Source organism: Pan paniscus, chromosome 20 (assembly GCF_029289425.2).
Source record: "Pan paniscus chromosome 20, NHGRI_mPanPan1-v2.0_pri, whole genome shotgun sequence".
Taxonomy (NCBI): domain Eukaryota; kingdom Metazoa; phylum Chordata; class Mammalia; order Primates; family Hominidae; genus Pan; species Pan paniscus.
Genome location: NC_073269.2, coordinates 45,681,142 through 45,705,234, shown reverse-complemented (window position 1 = coordinate 45,705,234; position 24,093 = coordinate 45,681,142). Strand labels below are relative to the sequence as shown.

Genomic DNA, 24,093 nt, shown 5'->3' with positions numbered 1-24,093 from the left:
GCTCTGGGCGCGCGCCCCAGCACATTCCGTCCTCCCCACCCGGCCCCTCCCGCCTCCCGCGGCCCCGCGGGGACGGAAACATCCCGTCCCCGACCGCACCCGCCCGAGAGCTGGGTCAAGGAGCCCGGCAGGACGGGAGCGCGGCGCCCCCGACGCCCGGGAACTGGCTCCCCCGGTTCCCATCTGGTGACCTCACCTGGTCCCACCCTTTCAGGTGAACGGCCAGGCCCGGTGACGTCACTTCCTGCCAGGTAAGCGCCGCGGGGCTCGGAGAAGAAGAATTAACTGCACCCAGCTTCCAAAAAGTCACCCCCTCCCTCTCCATTCCTGTCTCTAGAACGCGAAGAAGCCAGGATCCCAGCTTACACTCAGATTGTTTATTTAAAAATGCCCAAAACACAAAAATAGACTTTTAAGGTAATAATATATATTACTAAATATATTATAGTCTACTTATAATAATTATATCGTCGTTTTCAATATTACAAAAAAAGGAAGAAAAATACAAGGGAAGCAGACGACCCAATATATATAAATACTATAAAATCATATTAGAATAAATAAAGTCGTCATAAATAAAGGGCCCATTGATTTATGGGTGGGGTTTGGCAACGGCTTTGGCTACTTGCTTTTGGAGGGTAATTTGAGCACCAGGATTCCCCCTCAGGAGAGGTTCCAGTTACCAGGAGACACTGGAACCTCAGGTCTATAAAAACTGGAGGGGCAGTGAAGGCCTATTATTCACAGCACATAAGATTCTAGGAGACAGATTTGGGCAGGGAAGAGGTGGGGGAGAGGGTTCACTGCCTCCCTTAAATATGCTACAATTTTTTCTTCCCCAAGAACCTCAGAAGACACTCCATCCCCCACCATCATGAATACTGAGCTTGCACACTTGGGGACCTGCCCCAGCGTGAGGTCAGGGGAGTGGGTTAATGCATTCTGGAAAAGGGGGTTACTTGATTACTGTCCCCCAAGTCCCCACAGCCCTGGGGTCCATGCAGAGACCACAGTGCAAGAGACGTGGCTCCCCGCTGAGATCCAGCTGATCTGACCGGGCAGTCACTTTGTCACTCAGAAACAGAGATGCGATTGAAGATGGGGAGTCGCCGGGGGGCTGCCACGGGCTGCGGTGGTGCAAAAACTCCCGCCTCGAAGACGGGAGAGTCAGAGCCCCCCAGGCTGCTGCCGCTGCTGGCATATTCATCAGGGTCGGATCCTAGGGACTGTACAGAGGGGGTCCGAACCAGGCCACCCAAGGGCCCCCAGACGCTGATAGGAGTGGCCCTTCGGCAGGAGGGGCAACAGACTGGGGTGGGGTCTCTTCGAGCCAGGGGGGTACCAGGGGCGGCAGAGAAGGCAGAGGGTGACAGTGGAAGGTCCCCAGGTGGTGGTGGGGAGCTGGAGGGCGAGAAGGAGCTGGAGGACAGGGAAGGGCCGGCCAGGCCTGGTGGTGGTGGTGAGGTCCGGCGGCCAGAGGGCAGGCCGGAGAAGCTGATGCTCTGGCGAAGCACAGGAGGGTGGCCCGGGGCCGCCAGGTCTTCGCTAGGGTTGTGGATGAAGTGGCAGCGAGAGCCGTAGGGGCAGCGGCCCTGGAGGTAGAACTTGTGACAGAGTTCCGTCTTGTATTTGGGGTGGCGATTGGCCTGGCGCAGCTCGCCCAGGCCATGGGCAAACTGGCACTTGGCCCCGTAGCGGCAGCGCCCACTCTCTGAGAAGGTCCGACATAGCTCAGTCTTGTAGCGCGAGGGGGTGGTGGAGGTTGCAGTGGGCGAAGTGGGTGAGGGTGACAGCTCAGGGCCCAGGCGGGGAGCCAGCGGTGCGAAGCCAGGGGGTGGGGGCACCCAGCCACAGCTGCGGCCCTCCACTAGGCTGGTGGAGCGGCCAGGCAGGCGGGAGGCGGCCCCAGACGGGCTGGAGTCGGAGGGGCTCAGGCTCCAGGGTCCCGAGGAGCCCCAGCCTGGGCTGGACTCAGTCCCTCCATGGTCGGATGGCACGGGCACGTCAGGGCTCAGCGACAGGAGGCTCTGCGGAAATGGGTCGGTTAAGGCACCTGAAAATGCAGGGCGACGCCCCACCCCAGCTGCAGGGAACTAGAGCTTGCCAGGCCGGTTTGTGGGCTCCCCGCCTGAGCCCCACCCGCCCGCAGAAACCCCTGGGTTCCGGATGCCAGGAACCCAGAGTTGGAGGTTCTGAGTTTACCCACGACCGAGGCCTTATCCCGAGGGACCCAGGAATCCCGGCTTCCCCGGATGGACCAAGAGGGGGACCCCGAAGTTAGGGCGCACCACTGTTTCCCAATTTTGGGTCTCTTGTCCTCCCCGGATATGACCCACGCGTCGGGATCTCCAGTTTCACAACTGGAGAAACCGGGCAAAGTTGACCTGGGAGTCCGGATTGCTTCGGTTTTAGGGTTCTCTGTCTCTACGGTCAGGGACTGGAGAGACAGAAGTCGGATCCCCCCACCCTGAGACTTCAGCCCCAGAGACGCCTCCGCGCAAAACCACGCCCTCAGCAACGACTAGGGGTGAGCCAGGTATGGGGGCCACTTCCGCCTCCAGGCAGCCTCGGTCTGAGAAAAGTTCTCCGACTTTCCACTTGCATGGGCCGCCCCACCCATGTTTGAGCGAAGAGCCGGGTGTCGCGGGCTCCATTTTCACCTCCAAATCACCAAGCTGGTCTGAGCGGGAGGCAGGGGCCCCAGGCTGGAGGGCGCGGCGCTAGGGAGCCCCAGTTGGAGAAGGGAGGCAAGCGTCCCGGGTTGGAGTTTGCGGCGCTAGAGAGGTGGGGACTCGGACTCAGGCATGCAGGTACCGGGGATGCCGTGCGGCGGGGACTCACCTCGTAGATGGCAGTCAGATCCATGGTGTAACGGTTGGCCATGAGGGGGGTCGGCCGAGAGTGGGAGCGCTGAAGTCAGGCTGAGGCTGGCACCGAGAGCCGGCTACTTATAGGAAACTGCCAGCACGGGGCGGGGCCGGGGCCGGGGCCGGGGGCGGGGCAGGAGGGGCGCTTCCCGGACGCGCGCCCCCGGCGCAGCCCGGCTGGCCCTGGACTGGTTCCCTTCCGCCCGGCCCTGGGCCAGGACGCGCCTGAGCTTGGCCGGTGGACAGCCGCGACCGAGCGGGGAATGCGTGGGGAAGGGGTGGGGGTGCGGATGGGGGGACGCCTGCCCAGTTTTCAAAGCTGGAGACTGAGGCTTGTAGAAGGAAACTGGGGCGGAGGTGGGGGCAGGGCCCCAGGGGCAATTGACAAGAGCAGAAGCCCGATGGGGGTGCGCGTGCGACACAGACGGATGGGGGCGGGGAGAGACGCAGAGGGGTACAGACAGGCAGACAGGCAGAGAGAAAAACATCGAGAGAGACACACACACCAAGAGACATACAGAGAGAGATAGACAGGGTGAGGAAGGGGGGGAAGACGAGGAGACAGAGACAGTCCCAGAGACAGATTCAGAGGGAGAAGAGGGTTGGGAGGATCACAAAAAGAAACAGAAAGGGGCTGAACGCAGTGGCTCACGCCTGTGATCCCAGCACTTTTTGTGTTTTTCTTTCCTTTTTCTTCTTCTTCTTTTTTTTTTTTTGAAAGACGGGGTTTCCCTATGTTGCCCAGGCTAATCTCCAGCTCCGGGGCTCAAGCGATCCTCCCACCTCCGCCTCCCAAAAAGCTGGAATTACAGGTGTGAGCCACCAAGCCCGGCCAATCCCAGTACTTTCAGAGGATGAGGCAGGTGGATTACCTGAGATCAGGAGTTCAAGATCAGCCTGGGCAACAGTGAGATCCCATGTCTACAAAAAATACTATTTAAAAAAATTAAAAAGAAAAAGAAACTGGACAAAAAGGAGAAAGACTGTGAGAAACAAGCACTTACGGAAAGAAATCTGCAGAGCAAAGTGCCAAGAAAGAGCCAGCAGGCCTTGGAGGGGAATTCTCTGAGAACTGCCTGCCTTGTGTGGTCTCACTCCTAAACAGCCCAGACAGATAAGGAGACCCGGACTGCTCTCCCTCTCCCCACTTGCTGGGGTTGGGTGGGTGAGTGAGTGGGTTGCGTGGGGTCCAGGATACCTGGCAAGGCTGAAAAGGGGCCTCCTTTCCCAATTCACAGGGCGGCTCTAGCCCCCTCACCCTCGGGCGGATGATCTCTTCTAGGCTGAGTTAAGGAGAACTCACCTGGGCTGAGTTCTAAGTACTTTACGCACATTAATCCTAATGCCAGGTGGTATGCCCATTTAAGGCAGGAGGAAACCAAAGTGAAGTTACTCTCCTGCCCGGCTCACACCTGTAGTCCCAGCACTTTGGGCGCCCAAGGCAGGCGGATCACTAGAGCTCGGAGTTTGAGACTAGCCTGGGCAACATGGCGAATCCCCATTTCTACAAAAAATACAAAAATTAGCTGGGTGTGGTGGCGCACACCCTGTGGTTCCGCTACTCGGGGGCGGGGAGGGAGCAGGCTGGGGTGGGAGAGTCGCTTGAACCCAGGAGGCAGAGGTTGCAATGAGCCGAGATCGGGCGACTGCACTCCAGCCTGGGCCACAGAGCGAGACTCCCTCTCAGGGGGAAAAATAAAGTTACTCTCCTAGTTCGAGCTAGCAAATGGCACAGGCCTCATACTAGGGTCTGAAATTATGTCGAGGTTTGCCCTCTGAGAAAACTCAAGATTGGCAAGGTGGAGGTCTTTCACTATAACTGATGGTTGCATTGATTGAAAAAAGCTTTCAAAAAAAAAAAAAAAAAAAAAGGTCATCCTCAGTTGATGGCTGGATGGGTCTCTTATAGTGGGGTGTGCCTTCAGACTACATTTTCCTTTTTCTTTTTTGAGACGGAGTCTCCCTCTTTCGCCCAGGCTGGAGTGCAATGGCGCGATCTCGGCTCACTGCAAGCTCCGCCTCCCGGGTTCACGCATTCTCCTGCCTCAGCCTCCCGAGCAGCTGGGACTACAGGCACCCACCACCACGCCTGGCTAATTTTTTGTATTTTTAGTAGAGACGGGGTTTCACCGTGTTAGCCAGGGTGGTCTCGATCTCCTGACCTCCGTGATCAACCCGCCTCGGCCTCCCAAAGTGGTGGGATTACAGGTGTGAGCCACCAAGCCGGCCGGGCCTCCTTTTTTTTTTCTTTTTTGAGATGGAGTTTCGTTTTTGTTGCCCAGGCTGGAGTGCAATGGCGCGGTCTCAGCTCACTGCAGCCTCTGCCTCCCGGGTTCACGTGATTCTCCTGCCTCAGCCTCCCGAATAGCTGGGATTACAGGCGCCGGCCACCACGCCCAGCTAATTTTTGTATTTTTAGTAGAGACGGGGGTTTCACCATGTTAGTCAGGCTGGTCACGAACTCCTGACCTCAGGTGATCCACCTGCCTCAGCCTCTTAAAGTGCTGGGATTACAGGTGTGAGCCACCGCACCCCGCCCAGACTACATTTTCAAGGATCATTCCCCACACTGGCACATCTTTTGTTATCAAAGGGTCGCCCTAAGTGAAAACCCTCTTAAGATCTAGGAAGACTATTTTCTAAGGGGTGCTGGAGAGCTGGATGCCCTGACTGAAAATGTGGGGGTAGAAATCATTGCCACACTGCGCAGTTATAATGGTGGAAAGTTCATTCTTGCAGGCTGCGGGCTTGTATTAAGGTGGGGAGATTCTGCCAGGCTCCACGTCGACCTGCTTCGTCCGAGAGCGGCGGGGGGGAATCCCTGGTGCGGCGCTTGCTGAGGGGCCTTCCCGGGTCGGTCTCGTGAGCTGGGCGGGCCGCGGGCGGCTCTGGCACGGTTGTGGCCTCCTGCTCGCCCGTGACTCACTCGCAAGGGGCGGGGGAGTGGGGGCTTCCTGGAAGCCGTGACGAGGAGGTTCAGCCCGGACACTCGGGTTCCTCTCCTGTAACCAGGGCTCCCGTCTCCTGTAAACAGAGCCTTGAGGACAACGGGGAAAAAGGGGGGAGGAGGGGGACCTGGGACCCGCCTCTAGGCCGATCTCCAAATCCTTACGCAGCTTAAAGGATTGAGGCTGGGAAAGGGGGGTTGGGGGCATCCTTGGGTTCGCGGAGCCCGGCTCAGCTCGGGCTGCGATCAATCCTGGAGGAGGGATTCCAGTTTCTACTCCCTGGAGACCGGGAGCATTTCCCATCCCTGAGTCAGGCTGTCCCCCTCCTCTCTCCCATCTGCTGAGTCATCGGCCCCAAGAGTCAGGACTTTTGGGATAGGGCCACTCTCAAAGGAGGGGGATGCTTTGCTCGCAGAAGGACTGGTCCTCCACCTCCCCAAAGCCACAGACCTGGGGGACCCAGGAGCCAAGGCCTCAGTCCCTCCTCCCTCGCAGTAACCCAGGGCCCTGGGTCCCCAGCCCCTCCTCCCTCAGACCCAGGAGTCCAGGCCCCCAGCACCCCCCTCCCTCGGATCCAGGGGTCCAGGCCTCCAGCCCCTCCTCCCTCGGAACCAGGGGTCCAGGCCCCCAGCTCCTCCTCCCTCAGATCCAGGGGTCCAGGCCCCTAACTCCTCCTCCTTCAGACCCGGGAGACTCCCAACCCCCCCTCCCTCAGACCCAGGGGTCCAGGCCTCCAGCCCCTCCTCCCTCAGATCCTCAGGTCCCCCGAGACCCCAGCCCCTCCTCCCTCAGACCCAGGGGTCCAGGCCCCCATCTCCTCCTCCCTCAGATCCAGCGGTTCAGGCCCCTAACCCCTCCTCCCTCAGACCCGGGAGACCCCCAGCCTGTCCTCGATCAGATCCAGGAGACCAGGCCCTCAGCCCTCCCCTCAGGTCTCGGGCGTCCCAGGCCAGAAGGAAGTTCACGGCAGGACTCCTCCCTGCTCCCTACGTAGCCAGCGGGAAAATCCGCGGCCCCAGCGGCGGCCGGGAATCCCCTCTGGAATGACGGTGGGGAAGGGGATGGCCGGGGTCCCCCCGCGGGGCGCTGGGGCCAGTCCTGGGCGGGCGGGGAAAGAAGGAAAGGGGCGGAAACCAGAGAGGCTAAAAATACAGCCAACACTTCCGGCCTAGGGGGAGGGGAGGGGAGAGCAGAGTTTCCAGAAAAACAAGCGGGGACGGGAAACGCGGGGGTGTGAGAGCTGGCCGAGTGCGCGGGCGAGCTGGGGATCGTGTACCCGCGGCACGTGTGCTCGCGCCGTGTGTGCGCCTGGCGCGATTGCCTGGGCCTGAGCGGGCGTGGCCAAGGGCGGGGCTGGCCGTGTGTACCCTGGCCTGCGATTGCGTGGGCGGCGGGCCTGGGCTAGCCGTCTTGTGTACCCGGTTGTGTGGACAGTATGTGTGCTTGCGGGTGCAAAGGTGTGCGCCTTGGCATCTGGGGCTGCGAGAGCCTGTGTGCCTGGGTATGCAGTGGGGGAACGTGAGGGACACGAGTGTGCCCAGTTTCCTGTGAGAAGGCTGTGTGCATACAATCCCGCATGACTTGGCTGTGTGAATCAATGTGTGAAACCGCCTGTGTGATCGACTGTACCGTGTGTACTTTGGCCATCTCTGGGTGTGGGGTGGATGCTCTGTTGTAACTGTACTGCAATTTGTCTCTGAGGCGGCATTCTTAAGAACATGAGATTTTCATCCCCACCTGCATATCTGTGCGTAGCTCTGAGCCACTGTGGGATCTGCAGTGACTAAGTGTGTGTAACTCCGCGCAGGTGCCTGGGTGAGGGAATGACTGCCCTCCCCTGTGACTGAGGCTGTGTGCACACACAACTTTGTGTGTGTGTGTTGCTTTGAGACAGGGTCTCGCTCTGTTGCCCAGGCTGGAGTGCAGCCTCGACCTCCTAGGCTGAATCGATCCTTCCACTTCAGCCTCCCAGGTAGTTGGGACTAAAGACACGTGCCACCAAACCCGGCACACACATTTGAAGCTGTGTCAGCATCTGTGACTCTGCAGCTGTGGCCGTGTGCAAGGCCTTTGTGGCTCAGTGTGTGTAGTCCCTGGGTGTGTGAAGTGTTCACATATGTCCACGTCCTTTGTCGTGGGTGTCTGAGACTGCATGTGCAGACCACAGCAGGCCGGCGTCTGAATGCAGTTCCTGTGGCCCGAGTCACAAGGCAGAGAAACCGATGAACTTTGGTTTCTGACGTCTACAGCCCGCGTGATGGGGAGAGTAGCTGGCGAGCTCCCCCCTCCATGTCACTGTTCTTCTTGTGTCGGCCTCTGTGGGCAGAGCAGACGTGCAGACACGAGTACCTGAGAAGCTGGGGCAGCACCGATGAGGCTGCTTCTGATAGTGCTGGGCTAAGGACAGGGCTGAGTCAGCCTGTGATGGGCAAAGTCTGCGATGGGGTGAGAGATAGCTTATCTGGTAAAGTGGTGGTTAGAGGGTTGTTTGTGTATTCATGTGACTGGGTTGCTCCCTGAAAGTATGTTTGTGGGACTGTCAATGGGATGGGGTCCCTGGGGGCACCATGATTGTAGGATGGTGGGTTAGCTCTGCAGTGGGGCAGACATGCTGTGTGCTGGAGTCCCCACGGTCTGTTTTGTGGTGGCTGTGCACCTCACGTACACCCCGTCCCTGGAGCATGCAGTGTGCACCAGACTGTGTAATCTCCCTCTGGGTTTAGTTATCTAGCAAAGCCAAGTCCTCACCAAGGCCCTCTGTGACCTGTCTGGATTTCCTCTCCTATCCCTGCTCCCTCATTGTGCCCAAGCCTCCTTTTTATGTGTTCCATAAACCCCAGCACATTCCTGTCCCAGGTCCCTGGCACTTGCAGTTCCCTCTGTCTGGAGCACTCTTGCCTGGATGTGTGGATGTCCCCAAGCTCATTCCCTCTCCTTCGGGGCTGCTCTAATATCGCCTTCTCAGTGAGGCCTTCCTTGACCTCTGTCAAGGATTAAAACAAAAATTAAAAGGCCCACTGCAGTGGCTCGTGCCTGTGCCTGTAATCCCAGCACTTTGGGAGACTGAGGCGGGCAGATCACTTGAGGTCAGAAGCTCAAGACCAGCCTGGCCAACATGGTGAAACCCCGTCTCTACTAAAAATACAAAAATTAGCCAGGTGTGGTGATGCACACCTGTAATCCCAGCTAGTTGGGAGGCTGAGGCAGCAGAATCACGTGAACCCAGGAGGCGGAGGTTGCAGTGAGCCGAGATGGCGTCACTGCACTCCAGCCTGGGCGACAGAGTGAGAGTGGTCTCAAACATACATAAACAAGAATAAGAAAACCCTTGTCATCTATTTAATAATAAATACATGGAACATATATAAACCATAATGAATGCTCACGAAACCACAATCCAACTTAAGTTCTCAAACTTTTAATGTTTTTCAATAAAGTAACACGATTCTCCATATGCAGATGTTACATTTCATGTGTTAGATTTGCTAAGTATGATTTTTTAATTATACATTTCCATTTTTTGATCTTCAACTTAATTACACTTAAAAAATGAGTATTTTGCTTGTGTAAACACCTCCACTTCTTTTTTTAAAAAAACAGGGTCTCCATCAACCAAGCTGGAGTGCAGTGGTGCGATCACAGCTCACTGCAGCTTCAACCTCTCAAGCTCAAGGCATCCTCCCACCTCTCAGCCTCCGAGTACCTGGGAACCTGGGCACGCACCACCACACCTGGCTAATTTTTGAATTTTTTGCAGATAAGGGCTTTTGCTATGTTGCTCGGACTGGTCTTGAATTCCTGGGCTCAAGCCATCTGCCTGCCTGCACCTCCCAAAGTGATGGGATTACAGGCCTGGGCCACTGTGCCCGGCCCCAACATCTCCACTTCTGATCTCATTTTTCTGTTTTCTCACCATCTGATATATTTTACTTTTGTCACATTTACTGTCTCTCACTAGAACATCAGCTCCACAAATACAGGCCTTGGGCACAAGATACCCAATGCGTTTGCTGAGTGCAACTTAGTGGTGCCCACCTCCACCCTGTGCCTGATAGATGTGTATCCATCACCCCACTACCCACTGAGTGCCTCTGTGGGCTCCCTGGGTGTGGTTTTAAGCATTGGTAGGCCCTGTATCATGGGTGCTGGGCTATCAGGCCCCCCCACCTGTGTGTGATGTTGTGTTGACACCACCTGGGAGGGCCGACAGTCCCTCAGTCTTGTGTGTGTGCTCATGGACCAACATCTCCACCACTGCTGGTGGGCTCTGTTGGGGAAAGGGTTAGTTGTTTTCAGTTGTATGCAAGATAACTGCATCATGTTGGGTGGGACTATGACTGTTATCATACTTATTTGGAGATTAAGTGTGGTTAAGGAGATGTGTGAGGGTGCCCAGATGACAAGGACTAGATGGTCAGTTTTTTATTTTTTTGAGACAGAGTCTTGCCCTGTCGCCCAGGCTGGAGTGCAATAGTGTGATCTTGGCTCACTGCAACCTCTGCCTCCCAGGTTCAAACGATTCTCCTGCCTCAGCCTCCCGAGTAGCTGGGACTACAGGCGTGTGCCACCACACCCGGCTAATTTTTTGTATTTTTAGTAGAGTCGGGGTTTCACCGTGTTGGCCAGGCTGGTCTCGAACTCCTGACCTTGTGATCCGCCCGCCTCGGGCTCCCAAAGTGTTGGGATTACAGGCGTGAGCCACCGACCCCGGCCCGATGGTCAGTTTTATGTGTCAACTTGGACGGGCTACAGTCCCAGTTATTCAAACACTCATCTAGCTGTTGCCATGGAAGTGTTTTGTAGATGTGATTAAAGTCCATAATCAGTTGACTTTAGGTAAGGGAGATTATCCTACAAAATCAGGGGATTGGGTAAAAAACTGATTCAATTAGATAAATGGGCAAAACTGAGGCTTCCCTGAAGGAGAAATTCCTCCTAGGGACAGCGCTTCAGCCTTCCTTCTTGCCCTACATGCTCGGGCACTTCAAGGAAGAATAAGGGGAGGAATTTCCTGGGACACACAGCTGGCCATTTCCCAGTTTTCCAGTGTGGGGACTTGGGCTCAGCGTGAATCAGAGGTATCCATGGTCCTAGGGTTTCCTTGCAGACGTGGGGTCCAGGACAGGAGGCCACGGAGTGCGAATGTGGGAACCATGGCACAGAAGATACTGGGTGGGGCAGTTCTCCAACCAGGCTGAGTCACTTGAGGCTTTCACACCCCAACATCTGAGCCTGGGCTGGTAGCTCCGCCCTGCACTTGCTCAGGCCTGAAGGCTGAGGCTGAGCTTCCTGAAGCTTCCAGGGAAGCAGGGAGTCTGAGGGGGCACTCCCTCCTTGAAGCCCCCTCCCCAGTGCCTGCTTCCCGGAGCCGGGGCTCAGGCGCCTGGGTTCTTCCCCAGGACTGATGATTCACCCCGGCTGGGGCCTTTTCACTTCTCCTTTGGGGCTAAAAATACTGGGACCCAGGCATCCAGCTGGGCCAGCCTTGCCACAGATTGCACAACGCCCCTCACTCAAGTTCCGCTGACGCAGGCTTGGGTGGGGGCCTGAGTTGCTCCCTGCTCAGACCTGTGGAGCTCAGAGCCTGGGCCCCTCCACTGCTCCTCTCCTAGGCCAAGGACCCTGGGGTCTGGGCTGACATGCGAGCCGCTGGGGGACTCTGGGCTTGGCTGTGGCCCCTGGAAATGAAGTCCCTTCCCTTAGCCCCAGATAACCCAGGGGTGCTGGCCCCCTGCATAGACACAGAGTCCCAGTTAGGAGCTGGGGATAGAAGACAGCTAAAGGGGACTAAGAGAGAGAGGTCAGAGTGAGAGAAATAGGACCATGGGGAGAAACACATTAACAGGAACAGAGAAACAAGGAAAAAAGAGACAGGATGAGAGAGACACAACTGTAATAGAGACACAGAGGAGTGGCACACAGAGACCACCTCCCAGCTGGAGACAGGAAGGACTGAGGGAGAGGGGACAGCCAGGGCTCCACACCCAGGCAAGAATGGGGGAGGGCCTGTGGAACAGAGAAGTCATCAACACACACAGTTCAAAGTCTACCCTAGGCTAGGAGGGGGAGCAGGAAGAAGGGGCAGGGACGCAGGGGCCCGGCCTGCGAGCTCCCTGTTGGCCTCTGCTGCCCCCTGCTGGCTCCCGCTGCGGTGCTCAGGCAGGAAAAGAGAGGAGGCTGCTGTGTTTAGGCCCAGGACGCTCTTCATTCCCTTTGCACACCACCCACCAACCACTGCCTGCCCCACTCCCTGTCCCCCACTTCACAGGGTGCCCCCAGGGCCAGCAGGTGGTGCGGGTGTCTTGCCCGTGACCTTGTTGGCACAGTCCAGCAGGGCGGTGTGAATGTCCTTGGCACAGGAAATCTGGGCTTTGATGACCGCCAGGTACTGTGGGTAGGGGAGGCTGTCAGGCTGCACTGCGTCGGGCTTGGTGGCTGTGGGCACCAGCGTTGGAGAGTGCTTGGCACTGTCACAACTCTGTGACAGGCACTCATGCGCCAGGCGCTGTGGACAGGCAGGCAAGGGGACAGCATCAGCTCCACCCCAGGTCATTCTACCCCACCCCAAGGGCCAGCTGGGGGTTGTCGGCTTGGCCTCTGGATTTCCCAGGTCTTAGAGTCAGAGGTTGGCCCTGCCAGTCATTTGCTGGCGAACCTGGGGGCATGGCGGCTACTCTTCTCTGAGCCTCAGTTTCCTCCTTTGGAAAACGGGTTTAATAACCACCTCTTCCTACCTCATAAGGTGAGAACAGTGAGAGCAGGTGTGTGAGACACAGGAACGGGTCCTGGCACACTGTTTAAAGTGCCAAGAACTGTTAGCTACTATCATTGTTACTGCCCTGGCTCCAGGCCTGGTGTTGGCAGTGGCATCTCACCCCTGGTTTTCTGCCTGCTTCTCTGGCTGCTCTAGGTACTACTTTCTTTCTTTTTTTTTTTTGAGATGGAGTTTCGGTTTTGTTGCCCAGGCTGGAGTGCAATGGCACGATCTCAGCTCACTGCAACCTCCGCCTCCCAGGTTCAAGTGATTCTCCTGCCTCAGCCTCCCGAGTAGCTGGGATTACAGGCACCCGCCACCACGCCCGGCTAATTTTTTTTTATTTTTAGTAGAGACAAGGTTTCACCACATTGGCCATGCTGGTCTCAAACTCATGACCTCAGGTGACCGACCCGCCTCAGCCTCCCAAAGTGCTGGAATTACAGGCATGAGCCACCGCGCCCGGCTTTTTTTTTTTTTCTTTTGAGGTGGAATCTCGCTCTGTCGCCCAGGCTGGAGTGCAGTAGCACGATCTTGGCTCACTGCAACCTCTGCCTCCTGGGTTCAAGTGATTCTTCTGCCTCAGCCTCCAGAGGAGCTGGCACTTCAGGTGCATGCCACCAAGCCTGGCTAATTTTTGTATTTTTAGTAGAGACGGGATTTCACCATATTGGCCAGGCTGGTCTCGAACTCCTGACCTCGTGATCTACCCGCCTTGGCCTCCCAAAGTGTTGGGATTACAGGCATGAGCCACTTGTGCCCGGCCCCTTTTTTTTTTGGAGACAGTCTCGCTCTGTTACCCAGGCTGGAGTGCAGTGGCGCCATCTTGGTTCACTGCAACCTCCACCTCCCGGGTTCAAGAGATTCTCTTGTCTCATCCAAGTAGCTGGGATTTCAGGTGCACGCCACCATGCCTGGCTAATTTTTGTATTTTTAGTAGAGACAGGGTTTCGCCATGTTGGCCAGGCTGGTCTTGAACTCCTGACCTTGTGATCTGCCCGCCTCAGCCTCCCAAAGTGCTGGAGTTACAGGCATAAGCCACCGCACCTGACCAGCTCTAGGTACTTCTTACACTACCTAAGACGTAAGTGCAGCCATTCCTAGGCCCTGTCTTCTCTCACTGTTCAAGCCCTCCCAGGGCTGTCACACCCACGCACACCACTCAGTTTCCACCTCTGCACTAATGGCGCCCACACTGTCGCTGGCCTCCCCCTGACATTTGTAGGGCCCTTGTACTCCCCAAAACTGCTTCTCCTAGGTCCCTGTTTCGGGGACAGTCCTCCATTTTTTTTTTGAGACGGAGTCTCGCTCTGTCACCCAGGCTGGAGTGCAGTGGTGCGATCTCGGCTCACTGCAAGCTCTGCCTCCCGGGTTCATGCCATTCTCCTGCCTCAGCCTCCCTAGTAGCTGGGACTGCAGGCGCCTGCCACCACGCCCAGCTAATTTTTGTATTTTTAGTAGAGACGGGGTTTCATCGTGTTAGCCAGGATGGTCTCGATCTCCTGACCTCGTGATCTGCCTGCCTCGGCCTCCCAAAGTGCTGGGATTACAGGCATGAATCACCGGGCCCAGTGACAGTCCTCCATTATAAACCAGAGTCCTGGGCCTCATCCTAGAAACTTTATCTCCTTCCAGCACACCAGTCCTGTGGCCCGTATACAAAGCCCTGCACACGAAGCCTCTCAAGTTCCCCCAGTCTTCCCCATTTCCTCATGGCCCCGCCCTGGTGGAGCCCAGTCCAGGCGTCCTTGGATCCTGCCATGGCTGCGCCCTTGGGCTCCTGCCTCCAGTCTCGGCCCCTTGAACCCTCCCCTCATTTGTCAGCCAGAGGTATATTCCTAAAAAGCAGATAGGTCCATGTTCTTCCCTGCTTGAAACCCTCCATGCTTCCCCAGTGCCCTTAGGATTATATTCAAAATCCAACAAGCCCTATGCCTACCACACCTCACCCAGAATGAATTACTTGATGTTCCTAAAACAAATTTAAAGCAAATGTTATTCCCTCTGTTTGGAACATGGTTCTGACACTACCAAGCTTCTCAACCTCTCACTTTTCCTTCAAAACCCAGGCCAGGCCCGGCACAGCGGTCTGTAATCCCAGCGCTTGGGAGGCTGAGGTGGGTGAATTGCTTGACCCCAGGAGTTCAAGACTGGCCTGAGCAATATGGCAAAACCCCGTCTCTACAAAAAATACAAAAATTAGCCAGGCATGGCGGTGCATGCCTGTAGTCCCAGCTACTTGGGAGGTTGAGGTGGGAGGATCACTTCAGCCCAGGAAGTAGAGGCTGCAGTGAGCCGAGACTGTGCCACTGCAGTCCAGCCCGGGCGACACAGTGAGACTCTGACTTGGAGAAAAAAAAAAAAAAAAGCCGGGTGTGGTAGCTCACGCCTGTAATCCCAGCACTTTGGGAGGCTGAGGTGGGTGGATCACAAGGTCAAGAGATCAATACCATCCTGGCCAACATGGTGAAACCCCATCTCTACTAAAAATACAAAAATTTGCTGGGCGTGGTGGTGCGTGCCTGTAGTCCCAGCTACTCAGGAGGCTGAGGCAAGAGAATCGCTTGAACCTGGGAGGCCAAGGTTGCAGTGAGCTGAAGTCGCGCCACTGTACTCTAGCCTGGCGACAGAGTGAGACTCTGTCTCAAAAAAAAAAAAAAAAAAAAAAAGGCCGGGTGCAGTGGCTCATGCCTGTAATCCTAGCACTTTAGGAGACTGAAGCGGGTGGATCACTTGAGGCCAGGAGTTCAAGACCAGCCTGGCCAAAATGGTGAAACCCCATCTCTACTAAAAATACAAAAATTAGCCAGGCGTGGTAGTGTGTGCCTATAGTCCCAGTTACTTGGGAGGCTGAGGCACCAGAATCACTTGAAACCGGGAGGAGGAGATTGCAGTGAGCCTAGATCGTGCCACTGCACTCCAGCCTGGGTGATGGTGAGACTGTCCTCCCCCCTACCCCCCCACCAAAAAAACCAGTCCAAAATAATGATGATACTACAGTACACATTTGCCATATGCCTGGTATCATGTTAAGTAGTTTACACGCATAATCTAAGTTTTCCCGGAAACTCCGTTTTCCTAAGGAGGAACCCAGAGGTCAGAGGTAGAGATTGATGGTGCATCTGACTCCAGAGGCTGTATTCTTAGTCACTTACCCTTCTCTCAACTCCTGCCCCTCTTCTCTTCTTTGTTTCAGACTTGGTCAGATGTGCTGTCTAGCAGTAGCCTTCCCTAAGCCACTCTCTCCCTATCCCCACCCTGGGCTTCCACACTGAGATTTCCCCATCCCAGCCCTGATCCCTCTGCCTGTGCCTCCTCAATCATAACCCTAACCACTCTGGCCTAGGCTTCTCCCATCACAGCACTGACCACTCTGAGCTGTCACTGTTTAGGGGTGTGCTTATTATTCCACTCAACTGAAAGCTCTGCGAGGCAAGGATCAGAGCGACCCTGTGTCCTCAGTGTTGGTGGAAGCACAGGTCTGGCCCACAGGAGGTCCCCAGTTGAGTGTGAGTTGACTGACTGACTGAGGGTTTCTGAAGACCCCAGAGACTGGGACACGGCTGTTGTTACGCCGTGTCCAGAAGGCTTCTTACCAGGCACAGCTCCAGCTGGTCACAGAGTGCATAGAACTCTTCCAGGCACTTGTCAAAGCGCTGTATGGGTCCATCACTGCTCTTTCTACAGACAAGGAAAAAAGGATGTCTGAAGAATTGATTTCTAATCTTTGGGACACCAGTATCTACCCAACCAAGTGTCCATCAGGAAACCAGGTACAGGTCCAGGAGATCTGAAGTAGTGGTTGAAAACCGGAGGGGTTCAAAAAAAAAGAAAAGGAGGCTGGGCACGGTGGCTCACGCCTGTAATCCCAGCACTTTGGGAGTCCGAGGCGAGCAGATCACCTGAGGTCAGGAGTTCGAGACCAGCCTGGACAACATGGTGAAACCCCATCTCTACTAAAAATACAAAAATTAGCCAGATGTGCTGGCACGCGCCTGTAGTCCCAGCTACTTGGGAGGCCGAGGCAGGAGAATCATTTGAACCCGGGAGGCAGAGGTTGCAGTGAGCCGAGACTACACCACTGCACTCCAGCCTGGGTGACAAAGCAAGACTCTGTCTCAAAAAAAAAAAAAAAAAAAAAAAAAGAAAGAAAGAAAGAAAAAAAAAAGAAAAGGCTGGGCATGATGGTTCATGCCTGTCATCCCAGCACTTTGGGAGGCCAAGGTGGAAGGACTGTTTGAACCCAGGAGTTTGAGACCAGCCTGGACAACATGGCAAGACCCTGTCTCTACAAAACAACAACAAAAATAAAATAGGAGGAGTGATTCGTGAGGCTGAGGGGATGGCTAGAGGCCAGGAGTTTGAGACCAGCCTGGGAAACATAGCAAGACTCCGTCTCTATAAAAAAATCTTACAAATTAGCCAGGCATCTGTAGTCTGTAGCCATGTCTGTAGTCCTGGCTACTTGGGAGGCTGAGGCAAGAGGATCTCCTAACTCAGGTGTTCAAGGCTGCAATGAGCCAAGATCGTGCCACTGTAGTCCAGCCTGGGTGACAGAGGGAGACCCTGTCTCAAAAAAAAAAAAAAAAAAAAAAAAAAAAAAAAGTAAATATAGAAGGTGAGGTGGGCGGGGAGCAGGAGAAGGAAAGATGAATTTCAAAGACTGGGAAGGCAATAGAATATCCTGGTAAAGGGGGCTGCACTCACTGTCCATTGTCGATGTTAGTGTTCTGAATCAAGTTTTGGGCTGCAACCTTCATCAAGGTCTAGTCAAAACAAAAACAAAACACGTGGGAAATGGAAAAACAAAAGGGAATACCTCTGGCAGATCTACACTCTTTCTTAAGATCACTCAGTCTCAGGTTTTCTTTTCAACTGGCACCTTCCCTCCTGACTTTCCAAAGTAATATTCGTTTCCATTTCTATAGCTGTCACCACTCCATCCTCCCAGAGGCCCGCTCTCACCTGAGCTTCTCGCCAATAACCTAAGGGTCCTCCCTCACCTATCAATCAAGGGCAGAATCTCCGTATAAGCCAGTACTCTCCTCAGGCTTTAACGACCAGAGCCCAGTTTCTCCTTTAAACAACCCCTCACTCAAGCTCCGGCCAGTCCCAGCCTCAGCATCAGCGCTGATCCCATCTCTGCCGAGCTTCGCTTAGGTCTCGCAGAAAACAACAGTTTTATTTATTTATTTATTTTTTTGACGGAGTCTCGCTCTGTTGCCCAGGCTGGAGTGCAATGGCACGATGTCGGCTCACTGCAACCTCCGCCTCCTGGGTTCAAGCGATTCTCCTGCCTCAGCTTCCCGAGTAGCTGTAATTACAGGTGCGCGCCACCATGCCCGGCTAATTTTTGTATTTTTAGTAGAGCCGGGGTTTCACCAGGCTGGTCTTGAACTCCTGACCTCAAGTGATCCGCCCGCCTCGGCCTCCCAAAGTGCTGGGAACACAGGCGTGCGCCAGCCAGGCCAAAACAGCAGGTTCTACTCCTCTTTCTGCTTAGCGCTCTCTCCGACTAACCTGGCCCTCGGCCTGTCCCTCTAGACTACCAAATCCAGTTTGCTTCTCGCTGCTTAAGGCCAATCACCTGTAGACTCTCCTTCAGCTGCGGGATGAGCATCTTATAACGCTGCACAGGATCGAAGTCCTGTTGCTGTTGCTGCAGGAGGCCGCTCTGGGCAGGGCCCACCAGTTGTGCTGGCGGTTGCGGCTGCTGCTGGGGACCCGGGCCGCCAGCCGAACTAGGACCCGATACACCAGCAGCTGAGGAAGCCGCTGAAGCTTGCTGCTGGGATGCAGCCATCTTCCTCGCGTAGGCCGCCGGAAGTGCGTTACGACTGCGTCTCTCCCCGTTGCTTTTCAGCATCCCTATTTCTAGTCCCCGTTTGCTAGTTAGTCCCGCCTCCTAGGCAATTAAGCCAATGGAGAGGAAGGAAGTGCCCCAACGTTACGTCACTCTCAAATCTGGGGTCCAGACTGAGATATCTTTCCACCAATCACAGAAGCAGCTCTCTCCCTCGCTCCGCCCTTCACCCAGACGCTCGCCAATCCGTGTGTGGTTCCGATCCGGACTTCATTTCCCCGAAGGCGTCGCGGCCTGAGGAGACCCGTTGGGTCCTCAGCGTCTTGGCGGCAGTTGGTGGAACCGGAGCTTCGAGTCCGTCCCCGGTGCTGCCTGCGCGTTCACCTGAGTCTCGCTGGAGCTCTTCTCGCCCGCCCACCTCATCTCAACCCACTTTCCGCGGGGAGCGGCGCCAAGCTGGGCCTTCCTCGGATCAGGCGTCCCCTGAAGTCGGCACGCCCCTCTGCGTCCCCCTTCGGTCCCGCTAGGACCCCGTCCGGGCTGCCGTCGCCTCGTCGCTATGGCGCCCACCATCCAGACCCAGGCCCAGCGGGAGGATGGCCACAGGTAGGCGCCACGCTTTTCTGTTGCAGCAAGGCGGGGGATCGGGAGAGGGTTTCTGCTGAACAACGTCACCAGCCCCCAGGTCTGCCCGTGACGTCATGAAGCGCTCACCTTTGACGAAGGGGGTGGGTTCCTTCTGAGATTCAGGTGTTCCCCTCCTCCCCGCCGTGCAGTTCAGGGATTAGGCTTTTGGAGACTCCCTCCAGAAGGGATCCCTCCAGTCAAGCGTTTGGAGACCCCTCTTCCGAAGACGATTGAGTACATGGTTCTTTATTAAAGCACTTGAAGCCATCTCCTGCAAAAGGGATTGAGCACTTGGCCTTGTTCATTAAAGCTTTTGGGGGCATTTCTTCCTAAATAAATTGAACATTTGTCTCCTTCCATTAAAGCATTTGGACACCCCCCACAACACCACCGAAAGAAACCAGCATTTGTCACCCCTCCTTCTACCTTTTGAAAGGTTGGGGAAACCTTTTTCATTCTCCTGTCAATCCCGTCCTCTCCACCTATCACTGTTTCTTTCTTCTCCACTAGGCCCAATTCCCACCGGACTCTGCCTGAGAGGTGAGCCCCACTGTGCTTTCCCAGGAGCGGTGGGGCAGTGGGGCTGGGAGCAGAGGTGGGGCAGCGGGGGCCCACTTTTGAGCCACTAATGTTCCTAGGTCTGGAGTGGTCTGCCGAGTCAAGTACTGCAATAGCCTCCCTGATATCCCCTTCGACCCCAAGTTCATCACCTACCCTTTCGACCAGAACAGGTGAGACTAAGGAATGGGAAAACTACTCCGGTATGAGTTCCTTGAAGGCAGGGACTGCTTGTCTTGTTGGCTGCTGTCTGCTCAGGGCCTAGCACAGTACCTACCCTAGCATATAGTAGTAGCTGCTCAATTGTTAATGGAGCAAGCAGTGTCCAAGTCCCTTCCCACTGGGGAGCCAGCTTTCAGACTCTGCCATGGGGGACACTTCATTCTGAGTTCCTCCCCAGAGAAGCTCCGCCTCTGGGAAGCAGGGCTGTGAGGGGTGAAGCTGGAATCCAAACACCATAATAGGTGTTTCCCCACCCAGGTTCGTCCAGTACAAAGCCACTTCCTTGGAGAAACAGCACAAACATGACCTCCTGACTGAGCCAGACCTGGGGGTCACCATCGATCTCATCAATCCTGACACCTACCGCATCGACCCCAATGGTGTGTGGGGAGACAGGGAGGGTCTGCTCTAGGTCAGCAAAGGCTCAGGCCTGGGCCTCCCTCATGGTCCTCCTGCCCCCCGCTCTCCTCTAGTTCTTCTAGATCCAGCTGATGAGAAACTTTTGGAAGAGGAGATTCAGGCCCCCACCAGCTCCAAGAGGTAAGTGGGTAGCAAATGGGTACTGGAGACTGGCTCAGGTGGGCCCTACAAGCAGGAGGGCGGTGGGGTCCTGAGATACCTGATTTCCCACCCCAGATCCCAGCAGCACGCGAAGGTGGTGCCATGGATGCGAAAGACAGAGTACATCTCCACTGAGTTCAACCGTTACGGCATCTCCAATGAGAAGCCTGAGGTCAAGTAAGTTACTAACAGGAAGAGAGGGAAGGTGGAGATATTAGGTGTGTCCAGTGGCCCCTAAGGACCTTTTTCTTCATTCCTAGGATTGGGGTTTCTGTGAAGCAGCAGTTTACCGAGGAAGAAATATACAAAGACAGGGATAGCCAGATCACAGCCATTGAGAAGACTTTTGAGGATGCCCAGAAATCAGTAATTGAGGGACTGGGATGGGGAGAGGCAAGGGTGCGGCTGCAGAGCTCCTCCTCACCCTGTTTTTGTCCCACCAGATCTCACAGCATTACAGCAAACCCCGAGTCACACCGGTGGAGGTCATGCCTGTCTTCCCAGACTTTAAGGTCAGGCCCAAGGTGGGAGGTAGAAAGGGACAGCCTATTTGTGCCTGTTCCCATCTAACCCCAGTGCCTCCATCTCCCTAGATGTGGATCAATCCATGTGCTCAGGTGATCTTTGACTCAGACCCAGCCCCCAAGGACACAAGTGGTGCAGCTGCGTTGGAGATGATGTCTCAGGCCATGATTAGGTAGGTGGTCCTGCTGTCCACCTTGGCCTGCTCCTTGCTGCCTCTTGTCCTCACACTTCATTGCTACTCCTTTTCCCCCAACCAGGGGCATGATGGATGAGGAAGGGAACCAGTTTGTGGCCTATTTCCTGCCTGTAGAAGAGACGTTGAAGAAACGAAAGCGGGACCAGGAGGAGGAGATGGACTATGCACCAGATGATGTGTGCGTGGGTTGCGGTTAAGTTTTGGGGATTGGGAAGTTTTGGGGATTGGGATAGGGAAGAAATGGGGCTGAACCTGTGCCCTCATCCTCAGGTATGACTACAAAATTGCTCGGGAGTACAACTGGAACGTGAAGAACAAAGCTAGCAAGGGCTATGAGGAAAACTACTTCTTCATCTTCCGAGAGGGTGACGGGGTTTACTACAATGAGTTGGAAACCAGGTACTCAGCACACTCCTATCTGATTAGCCTGGATCTGTGCTTCTTAAGACCCTGGGGCATGCAAGAGCCACCTTGGAGGTCATTTGTACCTAAGAATTTGTCATATGCATTGGTAAACAAGAGCAGCAGATGTCTGGTCATGCACATGAGCTGGACTTGGTTCTAACAGGAGGAGCCAGAAAAAAAATCTTTTTTTTTGAGATGGAGTCTCGCTCTGTTGCCCAGGCCAGAGTGCAGTGGTGTGATCTCAGCCCACTGCAACCTCCGCTTCCTGGGTTCAAGTGATTCTCCTGCCTCAGCCTCCTGAGTAGCTGGCATCACAGGCGTGTGCCAGCATGGCCAGCTAATTTTTTTTGTATTTTTAATAGAGATGGGGTTTCACCATGCTGGCCAGGCTGGTCTTGAACTCCTGACCTCAGGTGATCTGCCTGCCTCGGCCTCCCAAAGTGCTGGGATTACAGGTGTGAGCCACCATGCCCAGCCAGAAAATCTTAATGCAGGAGACATTTAGAGCCTTTGTGCAACGCAGAGGGCCAAGTTTCCCAGTATTAGTAACAGACTTCATGTGAAAGTAAACATTGCCAAAGTATGGAGTAATATATAAAATTAGCATGAATGTTTTAAATGAAATGCTTAAACCCATGTTCAAAAATGTGACTCCAAAACTCCTTCCCTTATGGCTCAAAGTTTACTGCTATGCCAGCACCTCTGGTGTAGAGTTGGGAAGTCTTGAGTTTCTGTTTAAAGCAGAGATTACAAGAACTGTGACCCCATAGGCCAGGCAGGAAATGTAAAAGAGCAGTGGCTGGTAGCATCTGAGTGACCTGGAGTTCTGGGCAATCATGGAGGGCACTATTCACTTCCAGCCCACTGTTGCTATGCTGTGGGGCCAGAAATTCCTATCTTCCAAAAGCCCCAAATCCAAATGATTTGACATCTCCTGGTTTCTCAAAGTGTTGCTAACTAACTGACATATACAGTAATGCACTGCATGTTTCAGTCAACAATGGACTGCTTATGGTGGTCCCTTAAGATAGAATACTGTATCTTTACTGTACCTTTTCTATGTTTAGATACACAAATACTTACTATTGTATTACAATTGCCTGCAGTATTCAGTACAGTCACATGCTGTACAACCTTGTAGCCTAGGAGCAATAGGCTACACCATTACAGCCTAGGTATGTAGTAGGCTATACTATGTACGTTTGTATAAGTGTACTGTATGATGTTCACATGATGTATATCTCAGAATGTGTCCCTGTTAAATGGCCCATGCCCGTATTTATGTAAATACACCGTATAACACACACACACAGTGTAGGGCAACCAAACTGGTGCCATGGGAGCCATCTTTCCTTTCCCCTGCCCTCAATACCTTGAGCTTAGCTGCCCTTATTCAATCTGTATTTATTCCCATTTACTCTAAGTATTGATGGGGAACCAAGTCAGACCAGACCCCTCACTGGGGGGCGGGGAAGTGGGAGGTGTGTCTTTAACTGCATCTTCCACTTCTCTCTCCCAAATTCACCCCCTGCAGGGTCCGCCTTAGTAAGCGCCGGGCCAAGGCTGGGGTTCAGTCAGGCACCAACGCCCTGCTTGTGGTCAAACATCGGGACATGAATGAGAAGGAATTGGAAGCTCAGGTAACAAGCACCACTGGCTCAGGGCACCCATGGCAGGGAGGGTGGTGGTTGTAGGTGAGGAGGGGGACAAAAACCCAGCAGAACACCCTCCTTCCCCTCATTCCAATCTTGCTGCTTCCAGGAGGCACGGAAGGCCCAGCTAGAAAACCACGAACCGGAGGAGGAAGAGGAAGAGGAGATGGAGACAGAAGAGAAAGAAGCTGGGGGCTCAGGTAAATCTGGACAGGCCGGACTCTGGGAGCCCTGGGAGGGTGGAAAAGTGGGTTTCATCTCTCTCCACTCCCTTCCAGATGAGGAGCAGGAGAAGGGCAGCAGCAGTGAGAAGGAGGGCAGTGAAGATGAGCACTCGGGCAGCGAGAGTGAACGGGAGGAAGGTGACAGGGACGAGGCCAGTGACAAGAGTGGCAGTGGTGAGGACGAGAGCAGCGAGGATGAGGCCCGGGCTGCCCGTGACAAAGAGGAGATCTTTGGCAGTGATGCTGATTCTGAGGACGATGCCGACTCTGATGATGAGGACAGAGGACAGGCCCAAGGTGGCAGTGACAATGATTCAGACAGCGGCAGCAATGGGGGTGGCCAGCGGAGCCGGAGCCACAGCCGCAGCCGCAGCGCCAGTCCCTTCCCCAGTGGCAGCGAGCACTCGGCCCAGGAGGATGGCAGTGAAGCTGCAGCTTCTGATTCCAGTGAAGCTGATAGTGACAGTGACTGAGTCCCAGGGCATTCAGGGCTGGTTCAGACACCATTATTGTGAGCAGGAAAGCACTTTTCTAGTGGTCTGTGAGCCTTTCACTTGTTTGTTCCCCACCCCCAAACCTTTGCTGTTAATAAAGTCAACTTCTCTTTACTTCCCCTCCCAGCCCCTATGATGTCCTTCAGCCCAGCACATACCTCCCCCAACCCCCAGGTGCTCAAGGATCTTGGCTTGAGGCTTAGAAACACAGGCCAGAGGCAGGGCCAATGGTTTCCCACAAAATGTAGCACAACGAA

At 54.9% G+C, this 24,093-nt stretch overlaps 3 protein-coding genes across 5 annotated transcripts; 1 reads left to right on the top strand and 2 right to left on the bottom strand.

Annotated features, from left to right (window-relative positions):
- The first annotated feature begins 5 nt into the window (after positions 1-5).
- Positions 6-23,950, top strand: PAF1 (PAF1 homolog, Paf1/RNA polymerase II complex component). Of its 2 annotated transcripts, XM_003812240.5 has the most exons (15): positions 6-251; positions 18,572-18,978; positions 19,510-19,539; positions 19,638-19,730; positions 20,038-20,159; positions 20,253-20,319; positions 20,416-20,517; positions 20,601-20,706; positions 20,784-20,852; positions 20,934-21,037; positions 21,123-21,239; positions 21,332-21,460; positions 23,001-23,106; positions 23,228-23,318; positions 23,397-23,950. In XM_003812240.5, the coding sequence occupies exons 2-15, from the start codon at positions 18,932-18,934 to the stop codon at positions 23,813-23,815; spliced, it is 1,602 nt and encodes a 533-aa protein (XP_003812288.3). In that variant the 5' UTR covers positions 6-251; positions 18,572-18,931; the 3' UTR covers positions 23,816-23,950. The 2 variants fall into 2 exon arrangements, with proteins under 2 accessions (XP_003812288.3, XP_063456331.1); XM_063600261.1 differs by lacking the exon at positions 6-251 and having other exon boundaries at positions 18,839-18,978; positions 23,228-23,950.
- Positions 363-2,980, bottom strand: ZFP36 (ZFP36 ring finger protein). The gene is made up of 2 exons (XM_003812242.7): positions 2,842-2,980; positions 363-2,027 (listed from the first exon to the last, which is right to left on the bottom strand). Exons 1-2 carry the CDS (start codon positions 2,881-2,883, stop codon positions 1,071-1,073), a joined length of 999 nt encoding a protein of 332 aa, XP_003812290.2. The 5' UTR covers positions 2,884-2,980; the 3' UTR covers positions 363-1,070.
- On the bottom strand, positions 363-18,435 carry MED29 (mediator complex subunit 29). 2 transcript variants are annotated; one of them, XM_003812243.7, is made up of 4 exons: positions 18,157-18,435; positions 17,277-17,335; positions 16,166-16,250; positions 363-12,320 (listed from the first exon to the last, which is right to left on the bottom strand). In XM_003812243.7, the coding sequence occupies exons 1-4, from the start codon at positions 18,433-18,435 to the stop codon at positions 12,078-12,080; spliced, it is 666 nt and encodes a 221-aa protein (XP_003812291.1). In that variant the 3' UTR covers positions 363-12,077. The 2 variants fall into 2 exon arrangements, with proteins under 2 accessions (XP_003812291.1, XP_024782579.1); XM_024926811.4 differs by having other exon boundaries at positions 363-12,250.
- Positions 23,951-24,093: the final 143 nt, after the last annotated feature.

What these genes read in the sequence shown, in the direction of transcription:
- ZFP36 (XM_003812242.7), bottom strand. Translation starts at nt 2,883, where the DNA reads ATGGCCAACCGTTACACCATGGATCTGACTGCCATCTACGAG. An exon ending in ATCTGACTGCCATCTACGAG is followed by an intron (nt 2,028 to 2,841) that starts GTGAGTCCCCGC and finishes CCATTTCCGCAG; the next exon opens with AGCCTCCTGTCGCTGAGCCC.
- MED29 (XM_003812243.7), bottom strand. Translation starts at nt 18,435, where the DNA reads ATGCTGAAAAGCAACGGGGAGAGACGCAGTCGTAACGCACTTCCGGCG. An exon ending in AGCTGAAGGAGAGTCTACAG is followed by an intron (nt 17,336 to 18,156) that starts GTGATTGGCCTT and finishes TGTTTTGACTAG; the next exon opens with ACCTTGATGAAGGTTGCAGC. An exon ending in ACTAACATCGACAATGGACA is followed by an intron (nt 16,251 to 17,276) that starts GTGAGTGCAGCC and finishes CCTTGTCTGTAG; the next exon opens with AAAGAGCAGTGATGGACCCA.
- PAF1 (XM_063600261.1), top strand. Translation starts at nt 18,932, where the DNA reads ATGGCGCCCACCATCCAGACCCAGGCCCAGCGGGAGGATGGCCACAG. An exon ending in CACCGGACTCTGCCTGAGAG is followed by an intron (nt 19,540 to 19,637) that starts GTGAGCCCCACT and finishes TAATGTTCCTAG; the next exon opens with GTCTGGAGTGGTCTGCCGAG. An exon ending in AGAAGGAATTGGAAGCTCAG is followed by an intron (nt 23,107 to 23,227) that starts GTAACAAGCACC and finishes TGCTGCTTCCAG; the next exon opens with GAGGCACGGAAGGCCCAGCT.